Here is a 26,059-nt window from a genome sequence, read left to right on the forward strand (position 1 = left end):
AAGATCCCTGTTGAGAAGGGTTGAAAATGCCTCCACATATGTGTACTTTCTTTAAAAGAAAGTCTAGCGGAAGTGATGCTGTAGAGAACATCTGCACTTGGAGCTGAGTGGAGAAAGCGAGATGCGCTGCAGCTGGTGTAAGGCCCTGGCAGGCTGAGGCGCTGCTGTCTATTGGGGTTTACTTCTGTCTACATTGAAACATGGCTTGGGAGGGGGTTGGTGGCCTGCTGCCAGCCTCAGTTAGCCTGCCCTCCTCTTTCCTCCTCACCCCCCTACCTCCCCTCCCTCATGCTTTAAAGTCACATTTCCAGGCCAGACGTAGAATTAATCTCTGGGCACTTCACATTGCTGGCAGCCGAAAGCAGGATGTGGGATCTTTTTTTTCTCTCTTTCTCTCTCTCTGCGTCTTGGCTGACTTTTTTACCTCTCGAAGAATTTGGAAGGCCGTGAGATCCCCCCCCCCAACCCCAAGTACTGTGGAGTTTTTCAGCACGCTGATCACCCTGCTGCGGCTTCATCCTAATAGACTTCATATGTTGATGCAGTTGACATCAGTATCAAACTATTTTACATGTGATCTGGTGTATTTCCTGAGGAAATCTGCAAGATATTTATTAAGAACTAATAAAATAAACCTCTCCATGAGTTTTTAGGTAGTTTTCAATTTTTCATGTCTCTCCCGTTTCCTCTTATCAATGAGTTGCTATTTTCTCTCTCTACTCTGACCATTGCAAAAGGAAACAAAAATAAATGTTTTAAACTGTTCCTGAAGGGACAGGGAAAGAATAGTTCTGCCATGATGTATCAGCCAGGGCTGTATTTTTAGTGCAGCATTGTAGAAACTAAAAATATCCTGTTATAGTGGATCCTTTTTATAGGTCTGAGTGTGTGTGTGTATGTTTATAATGTTGTATGCACAAGTGCCTTTGTGCATCAGCAGCCGCTCTTCCCATTACAGCTGGACTCCATTAGTCCTTGAAAATTAATGTAATCCTAGTTAAGAAAAAAATTAATTACTCTACCAGAGCTGTGTTTCATCCAAAGCTAGTGTTAGCTCCCTAGCTGGCAGCTTAGTTTGAGAGGCTCCAGGGACTCATGGAGTTGTGGCTTTTTGGTATCACAGAATTTTGCTGCTGTGTTTTTCCCGTTGAGAGCATTCTTCAGTTCTTAAGGGTTAGACATGTGGCATGCAGAGAGCGACTGCAGACCCCTCTACCTCAGTGAACTACTGTATTCCAGTGTGATCATCCTTCAAAGGGGTTTCCACCACAGGTTTAACTCACCTTCCATAGCAGGTTGTCTTATCAGTTTTCTTTACAAGAAAGATACTTTGGCAGTTGATTTTTCATGTGTCCTGAAGAAAAATAACATTTATCCAAAGTCCAAGAGACACATGGGATTTACCTAGGAAGATTTTGTGTGGACAATTAAGAATGACAGTCGCTGGGTGTGGTGGTGCAAGCCTGTAATCCCAGCAACTGAAGCAGAAGGATCACAAGTTCCAGGTTGAATTCAGAAATTTAGCAAGACCCTAAGCAACTTAGCGAGACTCTGTGTCAAAAAAAAAAAAAAGATAGTCAGGCTGGGGATATAGCTCAGTTGGTAGAGTGCTTGCCTTGCAAGCACAAGGCCCCGGGTTCAATTCCCAGCACCACAAAAAAAAAAAAAAGATGTCAGTGGCTGGGTACAGTGGTGTTTGCCTGTAATCCCAGTGATTTGGGAGGCTAAGGCAGGGGGATCACAAGTTTGAGATCAGCCTGGACAACTTAGCAAGACTCTCTCTCAAAAATAAAAAAGGGTTGGAAATGTAGCTCAGCAGTAATTCACTGGTGGGTTCAATCTCCAGCACTGCCAAAAAAAGGGACAAATTTTGCTTTTTTTAATTTAAGGATTGGACTAGTTTATTCATTCACTACACGTTTTTATTATAAATGAGTATATCAGAGTTAACTGCTGGTTCTAGTCAGACTTCTCAGCACTAGCACTACTGGGTGAGGGACTGACTGGCTCAGTGAGTAAGGAACATTTCCAGCTTTGTGAATTGGTGTTCTGGGATGAGGTACAATGCACAGCCCAGAAGTTGTTGCAGGCCACCTTACCTTCATGACAGCTCTTGTGCAGTTGCCTGCTTTTATTGTTACTTGTTTTTCCTCTTTGGGAGCCTGACTTGGGGTTGGGGGATAAGTGGGAAGATAGGTTGTTTGTTTCCTCACTGATCAGACTCTCCAAGCTCTCTGTTGAGAGTCCAGGCAGGATCCATCTGTCTTGGACTGCACTTTTCTTTTTCTGCTGAGCTGGGGCGTGGGCAGCCTAGGCCTGTATAACTCGTGACAGGCCTCCCAACGTGCCATGATGGCATGAATCCTCATGGAACTGTTCAGAATGAAAACAGGGCTAGTGCCCTTTTGTTTTGGGGCATGGCTCTGAGGCTTGTCTCTGGACCTTCTGTTCTCTCCTGTTGGTGACTTTAGGTTCTCTCATAGCCCCTCCCCATCATTCCCTGGCTGACAACTGGTTGAGCCCTCAGTTCCTGTACTTAATCCCCAAGCAGTGTAGTTCAGTAAAAGTAGTAATTAGGCCTTTTACAAATTTATTTTATTAGTAAAGAGAGTTGGTGTGTAATAGGCCATAATTCTAACACAGCCAGTTTGGAGATTAATAAAAAATGTAAAAAGAGCAGTTTTTACCAGAAGCAGTGGGCCTGTTATTTTGAGTTCTCGGCTGAGCCGAAATCAGAGCAGCGTGGGACCCATGGTGGACTGTGCTGATGGGAAGATGCAGAGCCACGTTCCTTGTTGTTACAGTCTGTGCAGTGCCCGTCCTTGAGGGTGTTTTACGCTGGCATTGGAAAAAAGGAAAGCTTGTTTTCCAAGAACTCTGCTCTCTCTCAGCTTGATAAGCATTTAAAAATAAAAGCTGCACAATTGAAATTGGCAGTGCATCCTCATTCTTTTGTCTCTCTGTTTATTTTTTTCCCTCATCCCTCAACATGTGTGCTACAGCCCATGGTTATTACACCCTCAAGAATGATGTCCTGGAACTCAGCAAACTCGCACCAAGGTCTGCCCGCCCTGTACTCGGCTGTTTGAAGCTGGCGGAGGCATCAGGACCTCGAATTGAGAGGCTGTGGATCAGCCTCAACAGCTCCATCTGTGGCACATTTTCCTATACCCCTGAAGCTGCTGCCTAGGGTATTTTGAGCTCCAAATCCTGATTGTCAACTCAGTCTTGTTGTTTTTTAAAGTTAACTTAATTAATTTGTTTACCTCTCCATTGGAGAAGCTCAAAAACAAAGTGCTTTGGCACTGATCAGGAACAGTTCTGCTTTTCAAAAAATATTCTTCTGGGGCTGGAGTTACGGCTCAGCAGTGGAGCACTTGCCTAGCATGTGTGAGGCACTCGGTTTGATTCTCAGCACCACATATAAATAAATGAATAAAATAGAGGTCGAGCAATATCTTAAAAAAAAATATATATATATATATATTTTAAAAAAAGATGATTTTGAGTTAAGATTTTATGATACCAACCCAGAGAAGAGAAAACTATTATGGCTTAGAATTAGATGACTGTAAGTTCTGTTGCCCAGGGAATAGACCCTGTTTATGATTATTAATAACACACCTTTTCTTTCTCCAGAGTATCTTAGTTTAGGCAATAATAAACTTTAGTATCATGCTAACTTAGATGAATCTAGCAAAAAACAAAAAACCCCATTCTTAACAAACTGTTAATTTGTCTAGAAATGTAATGGCTTTGTAAGGCAGTGCCAAACCCCGCCCCAAGCATTGCATGCAGATTCCACTGGAGTCATGCACATGTGACCTCAGAAAGAATTGCTGTATCTCTGGCATTCTGTGCAGGGATTGGCCTTCCCACTTGAGTAGGTCCTAGTTAAGCCAAATTTGAAACACCATGTCACTTGTTCTAGCATTTCTGGTTATCATTGCCTACTTGGTTGAGTCAGAACCTGGAGTTAGTTTGGTGGGTGCATTTCAGGTTTTCAGACTTCCTGGTTGATGCCTGTGAAGGGTTGGTGCCTAATGTAACTGAATAGGGTGTTACTTCAAGTTAGTGGTCCTTGTTTTTGCTTGGCTGGTTGGACTGAACCTGGTATTACTGTTTCCCAAAGAATATTTTTGGTTTGAAAACTGAAGGTCAGCAGTTCGCAAGTGCTGAACTTGAAGCCAATTCTGTGGTTTGTCTTGTGCCACTGGGCCAGCAGCACTGCCGTCCTGATCGATTGATCTGCAACAATATGAAACCACGAACAGCAACTGCCAGACAAAACTCCATCTCACCCCATTCCCCTGTCCAACCTGTGTCTCTGCCCAGATCCCCTTTCTTTCTCCTTGTATGTCTGTCTCACTCTTGGTTATGTATTTCACTTTTTTGGGTCTATCTTTTTCCATCTCCCTGTCTCTTTCCATAACATTTTTTAATAATGTTTTAGTTAGTTCCAGCCTTTTCCCTGAATGGATCCCATTGGAAAATGCATTTGAAAGGAAACAGTTATACACTTCCCTTCCTTTGAAACTCTGTTGGCACCTTTTCCAGTGCAGTAAACCATACAACATGTATTTTCAAAGTTTCCAAACACAGACACACTGGCGTTAAATTTATGAAAAAATATTTTATTCAGCTGTATGGTAACTGTGACTTTCAAAGATGCTGATCAGATTTGGAATTGGTGTTTTTGTTGTTGTTGTTGTTGTTTTGGAACTCCTAACAAGTTTTCAGATCTGTGTAGGAAATATGAGCACACTAGCTCCTGGGGAGTGTGTGATGCTTTGTGCCTTGGCATTGCAGATTGGGCAGGAGGAATTGGGGCAAGAGTGTAGATGTGTGGATCCCCAGCCACACCCAGAGGAAAACAGGGAAAGTCAATGAGTCATTGAAGAGTTTTTCGTAGCTGTGTTGGGCACAGGAGCAGAAGGTTAAATTCCTTCTATTCACACAAGGTAAATTCTCTCTTTTAACTCCAGCCAAGACTGGAGGTCAAATAACACCTGTTTGTGTGATTCGTTAATTTTCTTTAGGATATCATGACTAAAAAGAGTTTGTTTATTGGCATCAAAGTAATGTGATGTTGGTAATGTAAATGATTACCTTAATTCCCCCTTTTAAATTTATGGTCTGATTAAAAAAAAAAAATGTATTAGAGTTCTGAGTATTTGAAAGTCTGTGGGCTTGACTAAAGTTGGAATTTGGCTGATAAGGACAGTGATTCTTCTCAAGGACCCCAGCTGTTTGTTCAAGAGATTCCTGGGAATGCTCTTCAAAGAAGGCTTTCAGAAGGGGTTTCTTCCAAATTGCTCAAGTAGCTGAACTGTGTCTTGGCTCACTAACTTTATGTTCTATGCCATTATTCAGCTTTTCTTTGCTTATCAACCTAACAGTGGTGGGTTCTGCCCCAGGACATAGAGATAGGCTCTCTGCTACCTTCATAGGACAGAAGCTGCTGAAGCTGAGTGTCCTGCAGGCCCATGTCCCACTCAATGCAGTTAACCAGGATTTGTTAAGCATTCATTGCGGTCATTCTTAGCTCTTTTTTCCCTTGTATTTTTTGCCTTTGTTGATTGAACATTTTTCGCAAGTGCTGGTTTTGTTGTTGTTGTTGTTTTGTTTGTTTGTTTGGTTCTCCCCCTGCTTTGCACCATTTTTTGGGGTTTATCTTTCTCACTCAGCATCCTAAATATCAGCATGTACTAAAAGTTTCAACTTGGCCCTCCTCTACCTATGGTATATTGTAAAATCTTACAGTTCCAACTTTCATCTCTGTGAATCACCCCTAGATCTCTGGCCTTTTTCTTGAACTTTAGTTCTCATTTCTAACTACTTCTTTTTTAAAAAATATTTTTAGTTTTAGATGGACACAATACCTTTATTTTAATGTGGTGCTGAGGATTGAACCCAGTGCCTCATAGGTGATAGGCAAGCACTCCACCGCTGAGCTACAACTCCAGCTCTTTACACTTCTGTCTTCTTGTTGGATATTTTCACCTGCAATCTCAAAGTTAGCATTGACTCATCCTGTTTCTCCCTGTAACAAGTCAGGTTTCACAGGAAGCAAAGATTTGTATGCAGGAAGTTGGTTGGGGAATTATTAACTAGCTTTCTGCACACCTGAGGGGTATGAGGGAAACCGTATTAGGGCAGAGGGAGATGATCTGCATTTGTAATTTTAACAAAGGCCTTAGCAGTCCTACAGGGCATTCTGGAGCGGGCTAACTCTTCACTGTACTCCCATGTGGGACCACATATACACTTTGCCCCTCCCCATCAACCAGTTCATTGACTAGAGTGACATTGGGGAAATTTCTCTCTTTAGCTAAGGGCAAGTCTTTGAGCAGTACTCAGCAGCAGCTGGGGGAATGAGTGCTTTAGTCCTGGAGGGAGTATGGGCAGTATATCAAATCACCTGTGTTGCCAAAGTGATTCCTTCTATTCACAGTTTTTCTTTTAATGATACCAGGGATTGAATGCAGGGATGCTTAACCACTGAGCAACATCCCTAGCTCCTCACCCCCCACCCCCTCTTTAAATTATATTTTGAGACAGGGTTTTGCTTAGTTGCTTAGGGCCTTGCTAAGTCACTGAGACTGGCTTCGAACTTATGATTCTCCTGCCTTAACTTGGCAGTCTTTCTGCCTCAGCCTCCAGAGTCACCAGGATTATGGGCATGTGCCACCATGCCCATGCCCAGCACAATATTTCTGTTTATGGTACCAGTACCTTGCATAAATTCAGGCTGCTCAGCCTCACTGTTTCTAAGTTAAGGTATAATTTACATAAACAATAATGCACAGATTTTAAGTGGTCAGTTTAATGAGTTTTGACAAATGCCAACCTCATTTTTTTCTTCTTTACCCTGTATGTTAGGAGTATTTGAAAATAGCAAGAACCATTTTGAAGTAACTTAAACAAGAAATGTGTTGCAGAGAACATGGGGACAAGGATATATAGCAAGGCCTACAGAATGGAATGGAACCAGGAAAGTCATTATTCTGTTTCTCTGCTTATTTCTGCTTGTTGCTTTCCCCTCTCCCCTTCCTGGGACATAGTAGAGATTCAGTAAATAACTTTAATTATGTATTCTTACAAATGAAGCTATCTATTCCACTGTATGTATGCATGTTCCATCATTTACTTAATTCTCTGTTCATGGACATTTAGGTTGTTTGCAGATTTTCCCTGTCCAAACTATTAATAGTAGTGAATTTCCTCATTCATAAAATTTTACATATAATCTTTATCTCCTAAGATTTACTTCTTTGACTTATAGTCAGTTAACTGCAGACCTGAGTTCTGTTAGACTTCAGCACTTCAAGGGTCCAGTTCACCTTTGGTTTATCTTTGAAAACTATATGTCCAGCACAGGACCTTGCATATGCTGACTGTGAATGAATTGGTCCAGCCCTATATGAAGTACCACTCAGAAGATGAGCTCTGGTGACCATGCACTGCAGTAAAGTGCTTGAGATTTAATGCAGTCTGTACTGTAGACCCTGACCTACTGAGATTTCTAGTTCAGTGTGGGAAGCCTGATGGATTGTAAATCCTGTGCTAAAGCAGCTCTACACTACATACCCAGTATTATGGTTAGAAATAACTTCCAGAGTCCAGAGGAAGGAGGCCTATCAGGCAGCATAGTAAAGGTTTGATGTTTGCTGAATCTTGAAGGAAGGACTTAGATAACAGGGAGGAAAGAAGAAACCTTTGAAGAGTAAAGGTAGGAGAATGGCTTTTTAGGGTCATAGAGTCAGGTTTGCTGTTTTGTTTCTTCTTGGTTATAGTCATTCACCATCTTTTGGTGTGGGGATCCCTTTTACAGAGCAAGGTAGTACTCTATAAATAAAGCTGTTAGGTCTGTTGAATGAGGCAGAAGCAGGTCAGTTCTGTCCTGCAATTGAGAAAATCTTACCAAGAAAATGAAATGGAATTGGTGGTTTAAAAACTGTTTGGCAGGGGGTGCTAATCTCAGAATTATAGAGCACTGTTCTTTGTACCAGTGTTTAAATATAAATTTGTGCTTTACAGCATGTGTTATGCTTTTTTTTAGAAATATCCAAAAAATTTCCATAAGTTGAATTTTACAATCTAGACAATTCCCCTTTCATATTTGTACCTCTGTGTTTATATATGTATATATTTAATTACATATATATTTTGATATATATATTATTTGGTTATTTTAAAAAAGAATCTCCCCTAGTGTTATATCACTTTAAGATTTTAGAATTCTTCAGTCTTTATTCTTAATTGATCTTTAGTCATCAGCTCCTTGAAGCACTTGGGTTTCTATGACCCTCAGTCAAAATGTTGGATAAATAGATGTTAGATATCAGGGATCTCTGTGCTTAAAGAGATCCTTTATGCTGGGTGTGGTGGCGCATGACTATAATCCCAGCAACTCAGGAGGCTGAGGCAGGAGGATCAGAGTTCAAAACCAGCTTCAGCAACCTTGTGAGGCATTAAGCAACTCAATGAGACCTTGTCTCTAAAGAAAATACAAAAGGGGGGGGGGGGGCTGGGGAAGTGACTCAGTAGTTAAGTGTCCCTGGGTTTAATCCCCAGTACAAAAAAAGAGAGAGAGAGAGATCCTTTATGGATCTTTTTCAAATAAGAATATTTCCTAATTTAGTGTTACTTTTAGCTTAGTTTTGCAGATCTTCCTAAAGGACAATAGATCTATCAATGTTTCTTTTCTAAGAAATTTTGTTTTTAGTTGTTAATGGATCTTTATTTTATTTATTCATTTGTGGTGCTGAAAATAGAACCCAGTGCCTCACACATGCTAGGCAAGTGCTCTGTACTGAGCCACAACCCCAGCTTATGGAAAAATATTCTTACATTGTGATACATATGTATTTTATCTCACCACATAGATAACTTAGAATAACATTTCTTGGATATCTTTTAATAGTTTGTTGTATAATGCCTTGTATTGTAAAAACCTTTTCAAGGTTATTGATCACTTTTCACGCAATCCCTTGCCTAGAATCCATGTTTAAAAAAATATTTTTGAACTCACTGAGAAAATAATTGATTTTCCTGAGGAGCTGATATACTTATTCCTTTCCAATAATGACAACTATACAATTGTTGGTGTTTCTTTTTTGATTTGGCTGCAAGGAAAATTAGTTGCATTTTAAGTATGTTCATGGTAGACCATTATTTTTAACTGGTCTTGATTTTCTGATCTACTTTAATGTTATTTCTGTGTGTGTAATTTTGCTCTAAATTTTCATAAATCATTTATGGAATGATATGTAAAGGGATAAATATAAACCTAAAAATTCTATCTGGTTTAAGACTAGTTTTATGTAAATGTTTCAAACAATGTACATAGGTTTCCATAAGTACTGTTGACTGTGTTAATTAATTAGCTTTCAGTTACTATAACAAATACCTGAGATAATCAACTTCTAAAGAGAAAAGGTTTTTTTGGGCCATGATTTTGGAGGTTTCAGTCCATGATTGGTTGGCCCTATTGTTTTTGGGCCTGTGACAAAGTAGCATATCATGGGGGAGAACATATGACATTGCAAAGCCACTCACTTCATGACCAGGATGCAAAAGACACAAAGAGAAAGGGGCCTTGGGCCCCTTCAATCAAGGGCATGCCTCCAGGGACCTGAAGACCTTCCACTAGGCTTCACCTCTTAAAGGTTCCATCACTTCCCAATAGCACAAAACTGGGGACTAACTAAGCCTTTCAAACATGGACCTTTGAGGGACATTGCAGATCCAAACTATAGCATTAACTAATTGAACAGTCAGTTAGCTGAATACAGGTTTGGAAAGACTGTTATGAAAGAGGGTGTCCATTCTAGAGTCTGTCGGTTTATTTAACTGTTATTCTGTGGACTTCTTTACTCCTTTAAAACTACATGTACCACAGTAAGTGGAGTTGGAGAAGTTCTTACTTACTCAGTCTAGTTTGGGCATTGATTTTGGATTGTAGAGCTTTGAGGAACCATTTTAGGGCAAGTTGCTGGAGCAAGAGCCCAGTGAATGTGCAGATTGTGATATTCATAAGGAATTCACCAAAGAATTAAGTCTTTTACTTGGCTTTATTTCTCCATACTGACCCCTCCAGGTTCATTCAATGACTCTACTTTGCATTCTGGAAACTTCCTGAAATGGCTAACTTCTCAGAAGCCTTCCAAAAGATCCTTTGTATGCTGGGTAACTCTGCTCTACCTGTTTCAGAACTGTTTTATTTTTGGCATTATTTACACCTCTGTCAGATTCCTTTTAAAATCCTTTAGAAAGCCACAAAAAGAAGGGAAATTGAGTTGATCTGTTAAAATGAAAGCTGAGTGCTTCTCTGCCCCTTTGCTGTCATAGCAAAGGAACTTTTCTCTGAATCAGAATGTCTGCAGGCATTATCTTTCATTAACTTTTATTTTGGACTCAAAGTGCTTCTGAAGCTTTATACCAACAGAGGTGGGTTCCAAGCTGTTTCTGTGAATCAGCTGTCAAATTTCTCCCTGCTCTATCACAGGGGATGTAGCTTTATTCCTTAATGTTGCAGCAGAAAATTCCTCCTAGGGTGACTGATGGGTATGCCTCTTAGAAAACCTTCTTCACACCTTTGCTTTTCTACAACCTGACACAAGACACTCTGAATCTGCTGTGTGGAGTTCCACAAGGCTTACCTGCCTCATGTAATTAAAGAGCTACTTCTCTTTTCTACTCTCCTAATTATTTGCTTCCCCCAAATAATGGAAATGAGGCAATCTTTTCAAAACCTCTGACAAGCAGAAATTCTCTCCTATTAGATCTACTTGTAAGCCCTCCATGTGAGCTGCTAGAATGGCAGACTCTCTTCTGGGCCCTGTTACTGGAAACTAATGCCAACATGCCATTCTGCTGGTAGCACTTCTTGCTCAAGAGGGAACATGTATTTGAATAACCCTGGAATCATGTAGAAATTTTGGGGTGTCAAAAGTATCAGTCTTGGGCTGGGGTTGTAGTTCAGTGGTCAAGTGCTTGCCTAGCACATGTGAGGCACTGCATTCGATCCTCAGAACCACATTTAAAAAAAAAAAAAAAAAGGGACCCATCCAGGAACCTAACTAAGGTGAACATGGCTGGTGTGTGTTTTTGACTGGTGCTTTAGTTATCAGGCAACCTCTGCCCCCGCAACTATCAGAGCATCGTAATTAAAATTATATGGATGTTTCCTGCGAGAAGTTAAGCACTCACTCAAAAGTGTTTTCTGTTTTTCCTTGTACTGAGTAGATGGTTTATTGTCCATCTTACCAAGATGTATTGATAAAACCCCAATGACATTTCTTGGCCCTAGAGCCTCATATTAAGGAGGGTAAACTAAGTGTCTCTTCAGAGATATTGGCCCTTCCAAAGATCATTTTCCCACCTTCAGAAGGAGTGGTTGTGTTGTAATCAAACCCAGGGGCGTTTTACCACTGAGCTACATCCCCAGTCCTTTTTGAACTTTTTTTTGAATTTTGAGACAAGTCTCACTAAGTTGCCCAGTTTGGCCTCATACTTGTGTTCCTCCTGCCTCAGCTTCCCAAGTAGTCATGCCACCATGCCCAGCTCATTCCTCTATTTAAAACAACAACAATAAAAAAAAAAAAAAACATTTTAAACAGTTTATTAAGCTATAATTAATGCATTTTAGATTGCATATATTTAAAGTATACAATTGGATGAAATTTTGGATTATGTATACGTTTGTGAAACCATCACCACAATCAAGATAGTAAACATGTGGATGTCCTTCACCACCAAGTTTCTTTGTGTTCTTTATAGTCCATTCTTCTGAACCTTCCCTTCCCAGTCCAGGCAACCCCTGCCCCCACGACTATCAACGTAGATAAGCTTGTATTTTCTAGATTTGTATATAAATGGAATTTGATGGTATGCTCTTTTATATAATGATTTGACATTCATCCATGCTGTGGAGTGATTTGGTAATTTGTTCCTTTATTGTTGAGTAGTCTTCATTGTATGGATATACCACCGTTTGTTGATCCATTCACTTATTGATGGACATGTGTTTTTTTTCCCCAGTGTTTGACTATTATGAATAAAACCGCTTATGACCACTCAAGTATAAGTCTGTGTGTGGACATGTGTTTTCATTTCTCTTGAGTAAATAAACACCTGAGAAGAATATAGCTGGGTCATTTGGTGTTTTAATATCTTAAGAAACTGTGCAACTGTTTTCCAAAGTGATTGTATCATTTTACATTCTCAAAGCAGTGTGAGAGAATTTCATTTGCTCCACATTCTAGCCACCATTTGTTATTATCTATCCATCTTTTTTTATTGTAGCCATGTTGGTGGGTATATTTCTCCTTGAAGAACACATATAACATTGGTTTGGATTTTACTTTTTTTATTTTTTGAGAAACAAGAACATGTTTAAACAGCTCACTTAGCTTCTGCAATTCATTCTTGTTATCTTTCTTCATTTTCTTCACCTTGTGCTACTTGACATGGATTTTACTGGTTTAATGAGTCAGCCTTGATGATGAAGTTTTCTTTCTTTTCTCTCCTCTCTTCCCTTCCCTTCCCTTCCCTTCCCTTCCCTGTACTGGGAATTGAACCCAGAGGGACTTAACCACTGAGTCACATCCCAAGCCCTTTTTAAAAAAATATATTATTTAGAGACAAGGTCTTGCTGAGTTGCTTAGGGCATTGCTGAGTTGCTGAGGTTGACTTTGAATTTTCGATCCTCCTGCCTCAACCTCTCAAGCCTCTGGGATGATAAACATGTGCCACTGTGGCCAGTTTATTTCTTATTCTTTAGATAGAATTTCTATCTTCAGTGAAATTTTCTTTCTTCTTACTTTCCTTTTCATTGCCCCTGGCCATTTCTTGATCAGACCAGATCAGGAGTTGAATGCCTGGACATCTGTAGCAGCTCAGGCCAGGCAGCACAAGGTGAGAACAAGGGGCAGCATCTGGAGAGAGTAACCACCCACTGTTTGCTGGGAAAGTATCCCCCAAATGTCCAAGTTACCCTTTTTTTATGTAGAAAACTTTCTGAAATCCTGTAGCAGATCTTTTGTGGGTTCCTTTATATTTTGTTGTCATTATTATTGTTTACTTGTTTTAAACTTTTTATTTGGAAATAATTCTAGATTCACAGTTGTTTAAAAAATGTACAGAGGAATCCTATGTACTCATTACCTTCCCAGTTCATCTTGTATAACATTAGAACATATCAACATCATTACATTGATATTGATATAATCCACAGACTTTATTCAGATTTCAATTATACTTGTACCTTATGTGTACATGTAGTTCTGTGTAATTATTATCACATTTGTAGCTGTATGTAACTACTACCACAACTGATTTGCAGAACTGTTCCATTATTAAAATGCTTCCCTCATGCTACACTAATCTGTTTTCTATCTCTGTAATTACATTATTTCAATAATATTATACAAATGGGATCTTATAAGTTGTAACCTTTTGTAATTGACTTTTTTTGCTAATCATGAGTCCCTGGACGTCTGTCCAACTTAATGCATGTCAGTTGGTTAGTTGTCCTTTTTTATTGCTAAATAGTATTCTGTGGTATGGATGTTCACAATTTCTTTTACCATTCATCTGTGGAAGAACATTTGGGTTATTTCTAGTTTGGAACATTATGAATAAAGCTGTTGTGAACATTTATGTACAGGTTTTTGTGCGAAACGTAAATTTTTATTTCTCTGAAATAAAGCCCCAAAGTTCATTTGCTAGGTCATATCACAAGTGTATTTTTAGTTTTAGAAGAAATTGCCAAACCTTTTCTAGAGTAGCTGTATAATTTTACACTTCCATCCACAGTGTATGTGTGGTCCGATTTTCCTGCATCCTTATCAACAATTTGGTGATATTGATTTTTTTTTTAATTTCAGCCATTCTGATAGATATGTAGTGATACCTCATTGTTCTAATTTTTATTTCCCTGTGGCTAATGATGTTGAACATCTTTTCATGTGCTTATTTTCCATCCATATATTTATTTTTTGCTGAAATGTCTTTTGCCCATTTTATAAATGTATTGTTTTCTTACTACTAAGTTTTGAGAGTTCTTTATACACAGTATAGATACTAGTCCTTTGGCAGTTATGTAGTTTGCAAATATATTTCCCTCGTCTGTAATTTGCCTTTTCATCTTCTTCTGGAATCTTTCATAAAGCAGAAGTTTTTAATTTTTATGAGATCTAGTACATCCATTTTGCCTCTCATGGATAGTGTTTTGGCATTAAGTCTTAGAACTCTTTTAGTTCTAGGTCCTGAGAGCTCCTCATTTTTTGTCTTTTTTATTTTTTATTTTTGTTTTTAGTTTTATATCTTGTTTTACATCTCATTTCTTAGTCTATCATTAGGTAATTTTGTATGAAGTACAAATCTATGTCATATAGATATTTAATTGGCCCTTGTATATGAATATTTATTTGATCCAGCACCATTTATTAAAAAGACTGTCTTTTCTTCTTTGACCTAAAGTCAGATAGAATGATTCTTCCTACTCACTCACTCCTTTTTTTTCTCTTCTCTTTCTTCTTTCTCTTTTTCTTTCTTTTTTTCTTTCTTTCTTTCTTTTTCTTTTCTTTCTCTCTCTTTCTCCCCTTTTCTTTTTCTTTTCTTTCTTTTTAGGGGGGTGGGGACCAGGGATTAAACCCAGGGGTGCTTAACCACCAAACCACATCCCCAGCACCTTTAAAATATTTTATTAGAGACAGGGTGTCGCTGAGTTGCTTAAGGCCTCCTTAAGTTTCTAAGGTTGGGTTTGAACTTGCAGGGTCCTTGTGCCTTAGCCTCCCTGGGATTGCAGGCATGTGCATCCGTGCCCAGCTACTCTGTTTCTTTTTCAAATTTTATCTGTTGTAGATCCTTTGCCTTCCCATATAAACTTTAGAATATGCTTGTCTTTGTCTACAGAAAACTTTCCTGAGATTTTGATAGCAGTTGTGTTAAACTTACAGAACTATTAGGGTAGAATATGCATCTCTACAATATTGAGTCTTCCACTCTATAAATATGGTAAATCTCCACAGTAATTAACATCTCTGATTACTTTCATCAGTATTTTGTAATTTGCAGCATAAAGATCCTTTATGTATTTTATTAGACCTTTACAAGTATTTCATTTTCTTTTATTACTGTGTTTTTAATTTTGGTTTCCACATAGCCATTATCTTAGAGGTTTTTATGTGAACTGTGGTTGGTGTAGTCTGCAGTTTTTGTATTCATAATAAAGGAGAGAGGGGCAGTTGAACTCTGAAGCTTGAGTTGCAGGCCTTTGGCAACCAGGCTTAGAAACAATGTGGACACAAGAGCAGACATACTTGGATTCAGATCCCAGGTCTGGCACTTAACTAGCTTGTGTTTTGGGACAAGTCATTTAATTTAACCTCTGTAAGCTTATTTCCTTTAGTGTCTAAAAGGGAGACTAATACCTCCTGTACAAATCTTTACAAAGCTTTGAGATGATATATGTAAATGTTCTGTGCCTAATACAAATCTCCTTGTATCTTAGTTATTACTTTTGTCCACAGTGGAATCATATATGCATGGTCAAACCTCTTCATGAGGCTCTTCTTGAAGGATATAAAGTCTTGACATAATTTTTGCCCTTAATGAGCTTATAATTTTGTGAGGAGGAAAAATCTGTGAGAGTGTGTGTGTGTGTGTGTGCGTGCGTATGTTTATGTACACACACACACACACACACACCCCACACGGTATTGCTTTGTTTACGTTCCAAATAAATGGGGCAGACAATGCATACATCAGATAACTTTCTCTTCCTGGACTTTGTATGCCCTTTTTACCCTGTTCATCAAGGTGTCTTCTGGATGTTGTTGATGAGAGAATGTGTCGGGGTAGAAGGGGGTGTGTGCAGATTTAGGGGAAGGGAGTCATGTGGGAATATGTAATTAATTTTTATACTTTCCCCAGTAAACCATCGACCCTTTTTATGATGTCATGAGGGATTCCTTAATTTTGCAGCTGCTTCCTGATTACGTCAGAGAGGAGCCTCTCACCCCACAGCCTGGAGCTGTACTCATTCAAGAATTGGAAACAAATGAAGTGCTGAATATCTAATGGCTTCCACAGGGAGAGCCAGTTCAGACTTCCCAGGCCTCCTCTTGCAAGATCTTCCTTAAGTATTGCTGACCCCCTGAGGTGCCTTTGTTCTGGAAAGAGGAGATCTGGCCCAGAACCAAGTGGGTGGAAATCTGGGGATTCCTTGAAGCATACCTCCCCTTCTCCAGGTGTTCTGCAATCCTGTGTCTTTGCTATATCTCCTTTGGTGGGCATTACCTCTCAGGTCCTCTGGAACCTGCTGAAAGTATCAGTGAGAGTCCTTAACTATTCTAGTCGTCATCCCTTTCTTGCTTCCTCTACCAACACCATCTCTACCTTCTCTTCACCCTCTTTCTGCAGCATTTTTCATATCTGTGTACTTCTTTCCATTCCTTCTTTCACCCCGCTTATAAAAAAGATGTACAACTAGTGTGGTCGCGCATGCCTATAATTCCAGTGACTCAGGAGGCTAAAGCAGGAAGATTGCAAGTTTGAGACCAGCCTCAGCAACTTAGTGAGGCCTTGAGCAATTTAGAGAAATTCTGTCTCAAAATAAAAAAATAAGCTGGACACTGGTGCATCCTATAATCCCAGTGATATCGGAGGCAGGAGGAACATTAGTGCAAATTCAAGGCCAGCCTCAGCAACTTAGTTATGCCCTAAGCAGTTTAGACCCTGTCTCAATATAAAAAATAAAAAGGGCTAGGAATGTGGCTCAGTGGTTAAGCATCCCTGGGTTCAATCCCCCCAGTACCAGAGAGAGAGAATTTTTAATTTAACATTATGAAATTTATGAAGTGCTCTAATTATTTATCTTAATTCAAACTGAAGTTCATGTCCTCTTAGCTTTCTAACTGGTTTCCCTCCCTGTTATCTATTTCTAGCTATCCTAATCCATTCTAAATATTTAAACTAAATTAATTTTCACAAAATAATCACCATTGTTTCATTCAGAAACCTTGAGTAAGTATCCCCTCTCTATTGGTTAAGTCAAGTCTTTGTTCCCTGTTTAGCATTGCAGGCCTTATACTTTGTGGTCCCTGTCACAACTGGCAGAGATCAGTGCTTCATGCATTCCCACCTGTATTGCCTCATGTTGGTGCATGCAGTTCCTCCTGCACCCACCAATTCTGTCATTGTTCATCTTTTGTAGTCCACCTCCTAAAGATCTCTTCCATGAAAAGTTCTCTAGTAGACACTAGCTGAAATGATTTCCTTTCCTTCTGGGAACAGAAAGCATCTCGCTCCCATCTTCCTTATGGAGTGAAGTATATTGTCTTGAATTATAGTTTTCTTGTTTTCCTCACTGGGTTATCATCTTGTGACAGGATCGTATTTTCCTTTCTCTCTTCCCAAATTCTGTTTTTGGAGTTAATGGGATTGACCACTTTGTAAGTTGGGATTTTCTTTGCCCCATATCTCCCCACTTTGAGAAGAGCTCTAGAAGAAGCCAAAGTTTTATAATCTTGGAGGATCCAAAGGTAGCAGCAGATATGATAGTGAGCGCTCTTGAGGAGGAAACATTACTTTCCATGTACCTTTGCCTTATCTTGACTGAACTCTCTTCAGGGATATATTGTGGCCTGCCTTATACCCAAACAGCCCAACTATTCTGCCATCGGGCATGAACACTTTGTTTGGGTACATTGATGCTTGATTCTTCTGACTCATTCATTCTGGTGCTCAGGAAATAAAATGATGCCCTGAGGGCATGGACATCTCTGCTTTTGCTCTGAGATTTTATTCTTGTCTAGTTTTTACACAGTAACTGCCTCCTCCCACTTCCTCTTCAGCCAGCATCTGCCACAGGGATTTCTGTGGGTCAAGCAGCAGCAGCCGAAAGATGCTCTCACTGCCCACCTCCTGTAGACAAGGAGGTTTGGGTGGGCTGCTGAGGAACTGTGCCAGCTCTGCATCTGACTGGTGACTGGCTCATGAGAAAAGCAACCCTATGTCTGTAAGATAAGAGCCAGTAAATCATCTTAGGTGATGTTAGTTTGGAGGTGACTGACCATTCATTTTCTCTCTTTGAAAGGATTGGGGAGAGAATCAGTAAGTGATCCTACCAGTTCTCCAGCTGTTTGTGAAGGAACCAAGCAGATAAGTTAGTTTTCCATGCTAGAATGGCCAGTGGATGGACTCTGGTGCCCTCTGAATCCCTCCTGCTGTTGTTAGGGTAGCAGACTTATGTGTCATCCATCCTGTGTCTTCCCTTCATTACCCTCTCATTCTCTTGCCAGGAAGCTGGCTGTATGCATCAAGGGAACTCTGCTAGTTGCATTGCTGCCAGATTTTTCTGTGACCAGCCAAATCCCATCCCACTGATAATGGGTTTTCTCCCTTACAAAAACTTGGTACCCTGTCCCAAGAGTTGATCAGAAACAGTGGTTCTGAATCATTGTTCCTTGACTGGACTTAGAGGTGCTGCAGGTGGGCCTGCCTCCCCTTCTCTCCCCTGCCCTGCCCTCCCCTTTTCCCTCTCACCCCTCCTGTCTCACTCCCATTTCCTGCAGGAGGATGCTTTGCCATCCTGGAGCCGTCAGACACAGCTTTCCTTTGGCAGCACCATCGTGCACACACTGGTGGGAGAGGGGACGTGTTTATCACTTTTCCTGGAGATTATCTGTTTAAGCACTTCTCTGACAGTTACAATAACAAGGGTAGTGTGTTGTGTTTCCCAGCAGAAGGACACTTGCTGTTGAAAGATGTATAGCACTAATTAGAAATACATAACATCCGGCCACATGGCAGCCTTCTCCCGGCCGCTCCATTTCCTGATTTCATACAACTTTGACGACAGTTGGTTTATGTTTTCCATGAATATGTTCTCAGAAAAATGAGAAAGTCTTCCCTGTTACATAGGAGCAAGAATAATATTTCTGTCTGAGCAGGTATTTGGCCACAGGAGTACTGGGAGCTGTGGTCACTTGCCAACATGTAGGAAGGGACAAAACCTAAGTTCAGACCTCAGGTGACTTTTTTTGGTAAGAAATATTTCCGCCTGACTTCCTTAGCCAAAACCATCCCCCTTGAGCAAGCCTGCTTTTGGAAAGAAGGGGAAAGGCTATTTCACAATGTTAATGAGTTCCTCAGCTCATGTCAGGCTCCTGCTACCTGACACAAAGCCAGAGGAACCCAGGCAAATACCAAGGCAAACAATGCCTTTTCCTCCCCACCCCACATCACTTGTTGGCCTGGCCCAGCCCAACTCAAGGGATATATATGGGCATTCATCGTACTAAGGCCAGTTTCTTAAGTCTAACCCCAAAGTGGGTGGGCTCTGGGAATCTAGATGCTGTTTTCCCACCCATTTATATAAGGGTGGATACGCTGAAGGAGTAATATCTGTGGCTTCTAGCCCACAGAAGCCTACACGAGGCCAAGAGCATTCTCTGGAGGTACCATCAGTTAGTACATTTTTTACTTAAGTCACTGGGTCCAAGTTGCCATAGTTACTTGGGTAAATAATGATTTTCATCAGCCTACTGAAAAGTCCTGTTGCAGAGACCATGATTTATTTGTAGTTGTGTTCTCCACAGTATACCTTGCACATTATAGATGCTAGTTAAGTGTCTGTGGTACCAGTGGGCCATGGAGAAGAACAAGGCTTCTAGAAAATGTTCCAGATATTGTGGCCATTATAGGGCTGAGTAAGACCCAGATATTATGGATAATTTATCAAAGCAGAGCAGCTTCCTGGTTTGTGCCTCCCCACCAGCTGGACAAAACACAAGCAGTATTCTCAGACCTTTCCCTAGAAAGATGTGAAGGTGTAGAAGTGGAGACCATGTAAGCATTCAGAGCAGTTAGGAAGCTGCCTTCTTGCTGCTGTTCTGAGAGGTTGTTGAGCTCTTCCAGACCAAAATGGTTCCTGTTGTTGCTACCTTACCTGGTCCCATACTTTATTGCAGGAACCAACCTCAGTTCCCCAGAGGCAGATACCATTGGTCTTAGAAAGTTCATTTTTCCCCTTGATCCCTTGAACCGAGACAGCCAATGTAGTCTGTGATTGCCATTTGTCATAAAAGTAAAATGGGCTGCTGGGCTGGTGGCACACACCTGTAATCCTGTGACTCAGTATGCTGAGGCAGGAGGATCACAAGTTCGAGGCCAGCCTCCTCAATTTAGCAAGACCCTGTCTAAATTAAAAAAAAAAAAAAAAAAAAAAAATCTTAAAAAGGCAGCAGGGGTGGGTGTGGTGGTACACACTTGTAATCCCAGCAGCTGGGTTGGGGGGGGCGCTGAGAAAGGAGGCTTGCCAGTTCAAAGCCAGTCTCAGCAAACATGAGGTGCTAAGCAACTCAGTGAGACCCTGTCTCTACATAAAATACAAAATAGGGCTGGGGATGTGGCTCAGTGGTCAAATGCCCGTGAGTTCAATTTCTGGTCCGTCCCTCCCAGAGAAAAAAGGCAGAGGGGGGTGCTGGGGCTCTGACTCAGGCTCAGGCTAGGTGCTTAAGCACCTCTGAGTTCAAACCCCAGTACCCACCCCCTCCCAAAAAAAAGAAAGAAAGAAACGGGCTTAGTGCAAATAATCTCCCTCTTGTCCCATCTTTTTTTTTTTTTGTGGTGCTGGGGATCAAACCAAGGGCCTTGTGCTTGCAAGGCAAGCACTCTACTGACTGAGCTATCTTCCCAGGCCCACTCTTGTCCCATCTTATTCTTATCCAGGCTGTTGAATGTCTTAACTGTAGCCAGTCTCTTGGAAAAAAGACTCCATCCCTTCTAGCCTTCTGTTTGCAGGTATTTCTGCCTCAGATGCCAAGTCAATAAGGGGACACTAGAGTTCATTCAGTGTGTCAACTATCAGGATGTGGCCTCTATTCTATCCCCTCTTACTTTGTCTTAGATTTATTCCTTCATTCTGGCATTTATTACTAATTAGAGACAGGCTGCTAACAATGTTTGGCAGGGGCCTGGTCAGAGTAGGGTGGAACTGACAGTGCTGCTGTTTATTGGGGCAGGGGGAGAGTTGGCAACTTTTCTAGGGAAGACATACATGTCTTCCCCTTCCCTGCTCATGTCCTCCATCCTCTTGATGCTTGGATGCCTGCTTTGTCTCCTTAGCATAGGTGCAGGAGAAGACTGAGAACAGTGATCTATTCTAATCCCATAGATTATCACCACTTCCTTAACTTAATTTTCAACTTAACTGTCTGCCACAGTTGAGTTGGAAAGTTATTTAGAGGGTGACATTTGGGACTACAAGGCATCTGGAGGGACAGTGGGAAAGCCACAATAGAAGAATTTCTACACTGATGCTATTCATATGTTGAGCTCTTCTGAGCAGCAGCCTGCTCCATACTTCCAGGACTTTCAAAGTAGTTTGGGGCAGGCTTTGTGTGCTCCAGTCATAGTTACTTCTGTGATGAAGACTGTTGGGAATAGCTGTGGGTGTGTAGCATCTCCTGGAGTAACAACTTCACTTAGGCCCATTGACAAGACTAGTGAGCTGACAGAAGTTAAAATGTAGGCAGGAACCAAGATCAAACCTGTGGCTAATTATCCTTTTATCACCTAGGAGATTCTAAATTCTCCTGTGTTACAGAAGGAATTAACAGATCAGCCACTGCCAGAGCCAGTGAGCTTCGCTCTTGTGTCCATCTCCCGTGGGTGTTGGGTGTCTCCTCCCTTGAGGCTGCAGGTTGGACTCCTGCCTTCTATTTGTCACCAGTTCCTCTCAAGCCAGGATGAGATGGCTATTGAGGAGGCCACTGACAACCAATAGGTGCGGACAGGGATGTGGGAGAGTATCATAAGCTCCCACCAAAGACAGACTACCCACTGACAAAGTGGTTCCTTTCAGTGACCAACAGCCAGAAGGAAGTTAGCCAGGCTAAAAAAGTGAAGGAAAGAGGATGCTAGTGTGGGAAGCCAGACTTACTTTTTTAGTTCTAGGGAGAAATAGAAATAAAAGGTAACATTGATGAAATGCATATTATGTTGCAAGCACTGTTCTATGTAAAATTATTCAGTTAAAAAAAAGAGTTGATTGTCATGTGTGTTGTCTTAGGAGGAGGTTGACAGAGGTAGGCATGGGCCCAAAGGCTGGTGATTGAAGAAGATAATTTTTAAATCTGTCGATTGGGCTCCTGCTAGTTATACATTAGAAAGAATGAGTTAATAAGTTCTTGCTACCATAGTAATAAGTTCTTGCTTTACATTATCAGTAGCCACCTAAGGCAAAATCCCTGCAACTCTAGCTCATACTGCCCACCTTCAGGTAATGGATCTTGGGGAAGTGATGCAGAACTCAAACACGTGATCCTTACAGTGTTATTGAGTGCTTATTCATATGGGCTGGGCATGCAGGGAAGTGCTTGACATACATTAGTCTTACATAGTCTTGTAACCCCCACTTAGAAGGAATACTATTACCTGTAGTCTTAAATGAAAACAAGGAATCTCTGAAACATGGCCAAGTGGGCACCTTTCATAAAATAGAGGACTAGCCCTTGACCCCCAGAGTATTGATAGTTTTCTTTGCTTCTCTTCAGACTGCTTCTCAGAGGAGTGTCGCTCTGTGATTCAGGAACAAGCTGCAGCCTTGGGCCTGGCCATGTTTTCTCTACTGGTGCGCCGCTGCACCTGCTTACTTAAGGAATCTGCCAAAGGTAAGCAGGAAGGGCCCTTGACCTGTGGGCTGACCAGCCTGTCCAGAAGAGCCTCAGAATGTCAGGCTGCCTTCTCAGTGTCTTCTCCCTCTACCCTCCAGCCTTCCTCTTCCTAACATTCCTCTCTTCCTTTTACCACCTTAACTAGTCCCATCTCTTGTCAGCAATCTGTGAACCTTTCAGGCCTGATTCCTCCTTGTGGGTCTATTGCCTCCCTCTTTGTTCCTTTAGTACTTAGGATTTTCACTGTACCTATGAACTGTTGTATGTTCCTATATCTTAAAAAAGAAAGGAAGGAAGAAAAGTGAGTCTCCTTCCTCCTTTTTTTGTGGTACTGGGGATTGAACAAGTTTCCCTTTTTGTACTTAAATGATGCCGTTTTTATCCCCTTTTTTCTCTGTGTCCTGTGTCCCTCTTCAGTACCTGGTGGGTGCTGTAACTTCTGTAGACCAGCCATCTTGGCAGGCTTACTGGATCAGAACAGGCACTCTTTTTAGCTCTGCATTGAGGTATTATGCCATATCCTTTAAGATACCCTTAGAATAAGAGTCTTGATTGCTGTAACCCAGTGAGGTAGAGCTGAAGGACACACCTTCCTGTCTACTCTGCATCAGTGTTGATGAGTAGCAAGGTCTCTCGGTCACCCCTTGCCAGGCCAGGTTTGTGAATGCCTCTAACCTTTAGGGCTGCTTTCTGTTGTTGGGGGAGCAGCTTTTTATTTGGAAAGAATTTCATATTTACAAAACAGTTGCAAGAATAATGCAAAGAACTTTTATATACCCCTCATCCAGATTCCCTGATATCATATGGCTATAAGTTCTCTCTGTTTACACACACACACAAGCTTAAACTTAGTGTTGTCCTGAACCATTGGATTTTATGTTACAGACATGGCAGCCCTTTACCCCTAAATATTTGATTCTATTTTCTAATAACAAGGACAGTCTCCTAACAATTATCAGAATCAGGGAATCAACATTGATACTGTACTATTATTGAATCTATAGGCTTTATTCACTTTGTACCAGTTGTCCTAATAATATTTTTTAAAAAGAAGAAAAAGCCAGATGCAGTAGTGTGCACCTATAATCCCAGCATCTCAAGATGCTGAGGCAGGAGGATCACAAGTTCAAAGCCAACCTTAGCAACTTAGCCAGACCTTGTCTCCATCAAAAATGAAAAAAGACTGGGGATTTAGCTCAGTGACAGAGTGTTTGTCTAACATGCTTGAGGCCCTGGGATCAGTCCCCAGTACCACAAACAACAACAAACCTAAAGAAAGAAAGAAAAAAGAGTGTTGTAGTGTAGGGTTGTTTTTTCTACTCCAGGATCTAATCCAGGATCACACATTTAGATGCCTTATCTCTTTAGTCTTCTTTAATCTGAAATGACTTCTCAGTTTTTCTATGTTCTCATAACCTTGACGTTTTTGAAGATTATGAGCTATTTATTTTGTAGAATGCCCCACAGTTTGGGTTTCTCTGATGTTTCTTCATGATTGAATTCAGGTTGTGCAGTTTGGGCAGGAACTGTGGTACCATCATGGCCGAAGGAAAGTTAAAGGGTGGGCTAGAAACCAGAGTAGAGACTTCAACTGGGCTGCAGGTGAAGCAGAAACAGCTGTCTCCAGGGGCAAACCCAGTGCACTGGTTCTCTCTTTGTCCTACTTTTCAGAATCCTCTTAGGTGCTGGCACTTGTCCTCGCTTCTGGGCCCAGCTTTCCTGTGGACTTGGTCTCCCTTCCCTAAGAGCTTGCTGCCGTCCCAGCGCCCCAGGCCTCACTCCAGGGCCACAGCAGACATAGGCCCAGTTCTCACCCTTTGCCTCTGCAGCTCAACTGTCCTCTCCTGAGGACCAGGATGACCAAGATGACATCAAGGTGTCTTCCTTTGTCCCGGACCTGAAGGAACTGCTTCCCAGTGTGAAAGTGTGGTCTGACTGGATGCTCGGCTACCCAGACACCTGGAATCCTCCACCCACATCCCTGGATCTGCCCTCACAGTGAGTCGGCCTGCCTTTTCCTTCCGTATTGCTGGCCTTGACCCACCTGTGTTCCTACAGCTCTCCTCCGTGTCCTGTTCTAGTTTCCTCCACCCACAGCCCATGTGTCTCCCTGTTCCTCCTGACTTGAACCTGTGGCTTTACCCTTCCTCGAACACTTTCCTTGTCCTCTGATGTTTTAGTTATTGGGGCCTTGTCCTCTGATGTATTAGATTATTCCAGTCCTGTTCTTCCTTCTCCTGTGTTTTCTCTTACCCTGTAGCTTGCTCTGTCTTTTTTTCTTTGTCACTGTTTCTTGCTCTCTAGTTATGCTTCATATTGTTGTGTTTTATGCTTACTATCTCCTCAGCTATCTGAGATCTGAACGTGTGTTGGTAAGTGTGAGAAACTTTGTGTCTTTCTCTTCCTTTTAGTTTTTCTCTATCTTTCAAGGATCTCCCTGCTGCTTATACTATATTCTACACTCGGTCTCCTTACCTCCTCTCATGGCATTTAATGTGTAAAGAAGGTGAGTGTGTACATCTCTCTTCATTCTTTCTTCATTCACTCATTTCCTGTCTCTTCGCCTTGCCCTCACCCCTGACCCATCTCTCTGTGTCAGTGTGGTATCTCTCAGGGCATCTGACAGGGTAGGGTATGTTGGTCTGCATGTATGTTATGTCCATCTGGATGGTCTGTGTAGATATGTTTTTTTTCTTATGAACTTTTTCTTTTTAAAAATAGTGATAAAACGTACAACAAAATTTGCCATCTTAAGCATTTTTATATTTTAACAAATCATTGGCATAAATTACATTGTACATTGTTGTACAAGCAGGTATGGCTGTTTCTTTGTCTGTATCTGTATCTCTGCCTACCTGGGTCCATTTGTCTATATGAGTCTGTGTGTCTTGGAGTCTATCTCTGCCAAGTGTGAAGGTCTGTGTATTTCTGCTTCTGTGGAATTTTCTCTCTAGGAATCTTCTGGTGTGTCTCTCCATGACTGCCTGTGTATATGTGTCCATGTGACTTGGACACTTGTGGCCACATGTATCCATACGTGTTCATGTGTTACGTATATACCTGGGTCTATGCCCATTTACTTCTATGTCTGTATATTCTTGGGTCTGTTTTTCTGTGCAGGGCTCATGTATCCCCATAACTATCTGTTTCAGTGTCTGAGTCTGTGTCAGTCTCTGTCTACTTTTGTCCCTTCTGTGTTTGCCTGTGTGACTGTTTCCTATGAGAATGTGTGTTTGTATGTATGTTTCTGAATGTCTGTGTTGATGTCCATGTTTGTCCTTAACCAGGTCTGTAATGTGTTAGTCTGATTATCTCTGTGTGCCAGTCTGGAGCTCTCTTTTGGAGGGGGATTCTGTGTATGTGGGTCTCTC

General features: G+C 41.2%; 2 protein-coding genes across 2 annotated transcripts in view; one reads left to right on the forward strand and one right to left on the reverse strand.

Moving 5' to 3' along the window:
- Positions 1-26,059, reverse strand: part of HIC1 (HIC ZBTB transcriptional repressor 1) — a 242,190-nt gene that overhangs the window by 87,781 nt on the left and 128,350 nt on the right. The window lies entirely within an intron of this gene.
- The window catches only part of SMG6 (SMG6 nonsense mediated mRNA decay factor), a 234,375-nt gene that overhangs the window by 85,376 nt on the left and 122,940 nt on the right, over positions 1-26,059 (forward strand). The window contains 2 exon segments of the mRNA XM_079130769.1: positions 22,569-22,685; positions 24,518-24,686. Of these exon segments, the coding sequence (XP_078986895.1) occupies positions 22,569-22,685; positions 24,518-24,686 (286 nt within the window).

The sequence above is a fragment of the Sciurus vulgaris genome, assembly GCF_902686455.1.
Source record: "Sciurus vulgaris genome assembly, chromosome: 3".
Classification (NCBI taxonomy): Eukaryota; Metazoa; Chordata; class Mammalia; order Rodentia; family Sciuridae; genus Sciurus; species Sciurus vulgaris.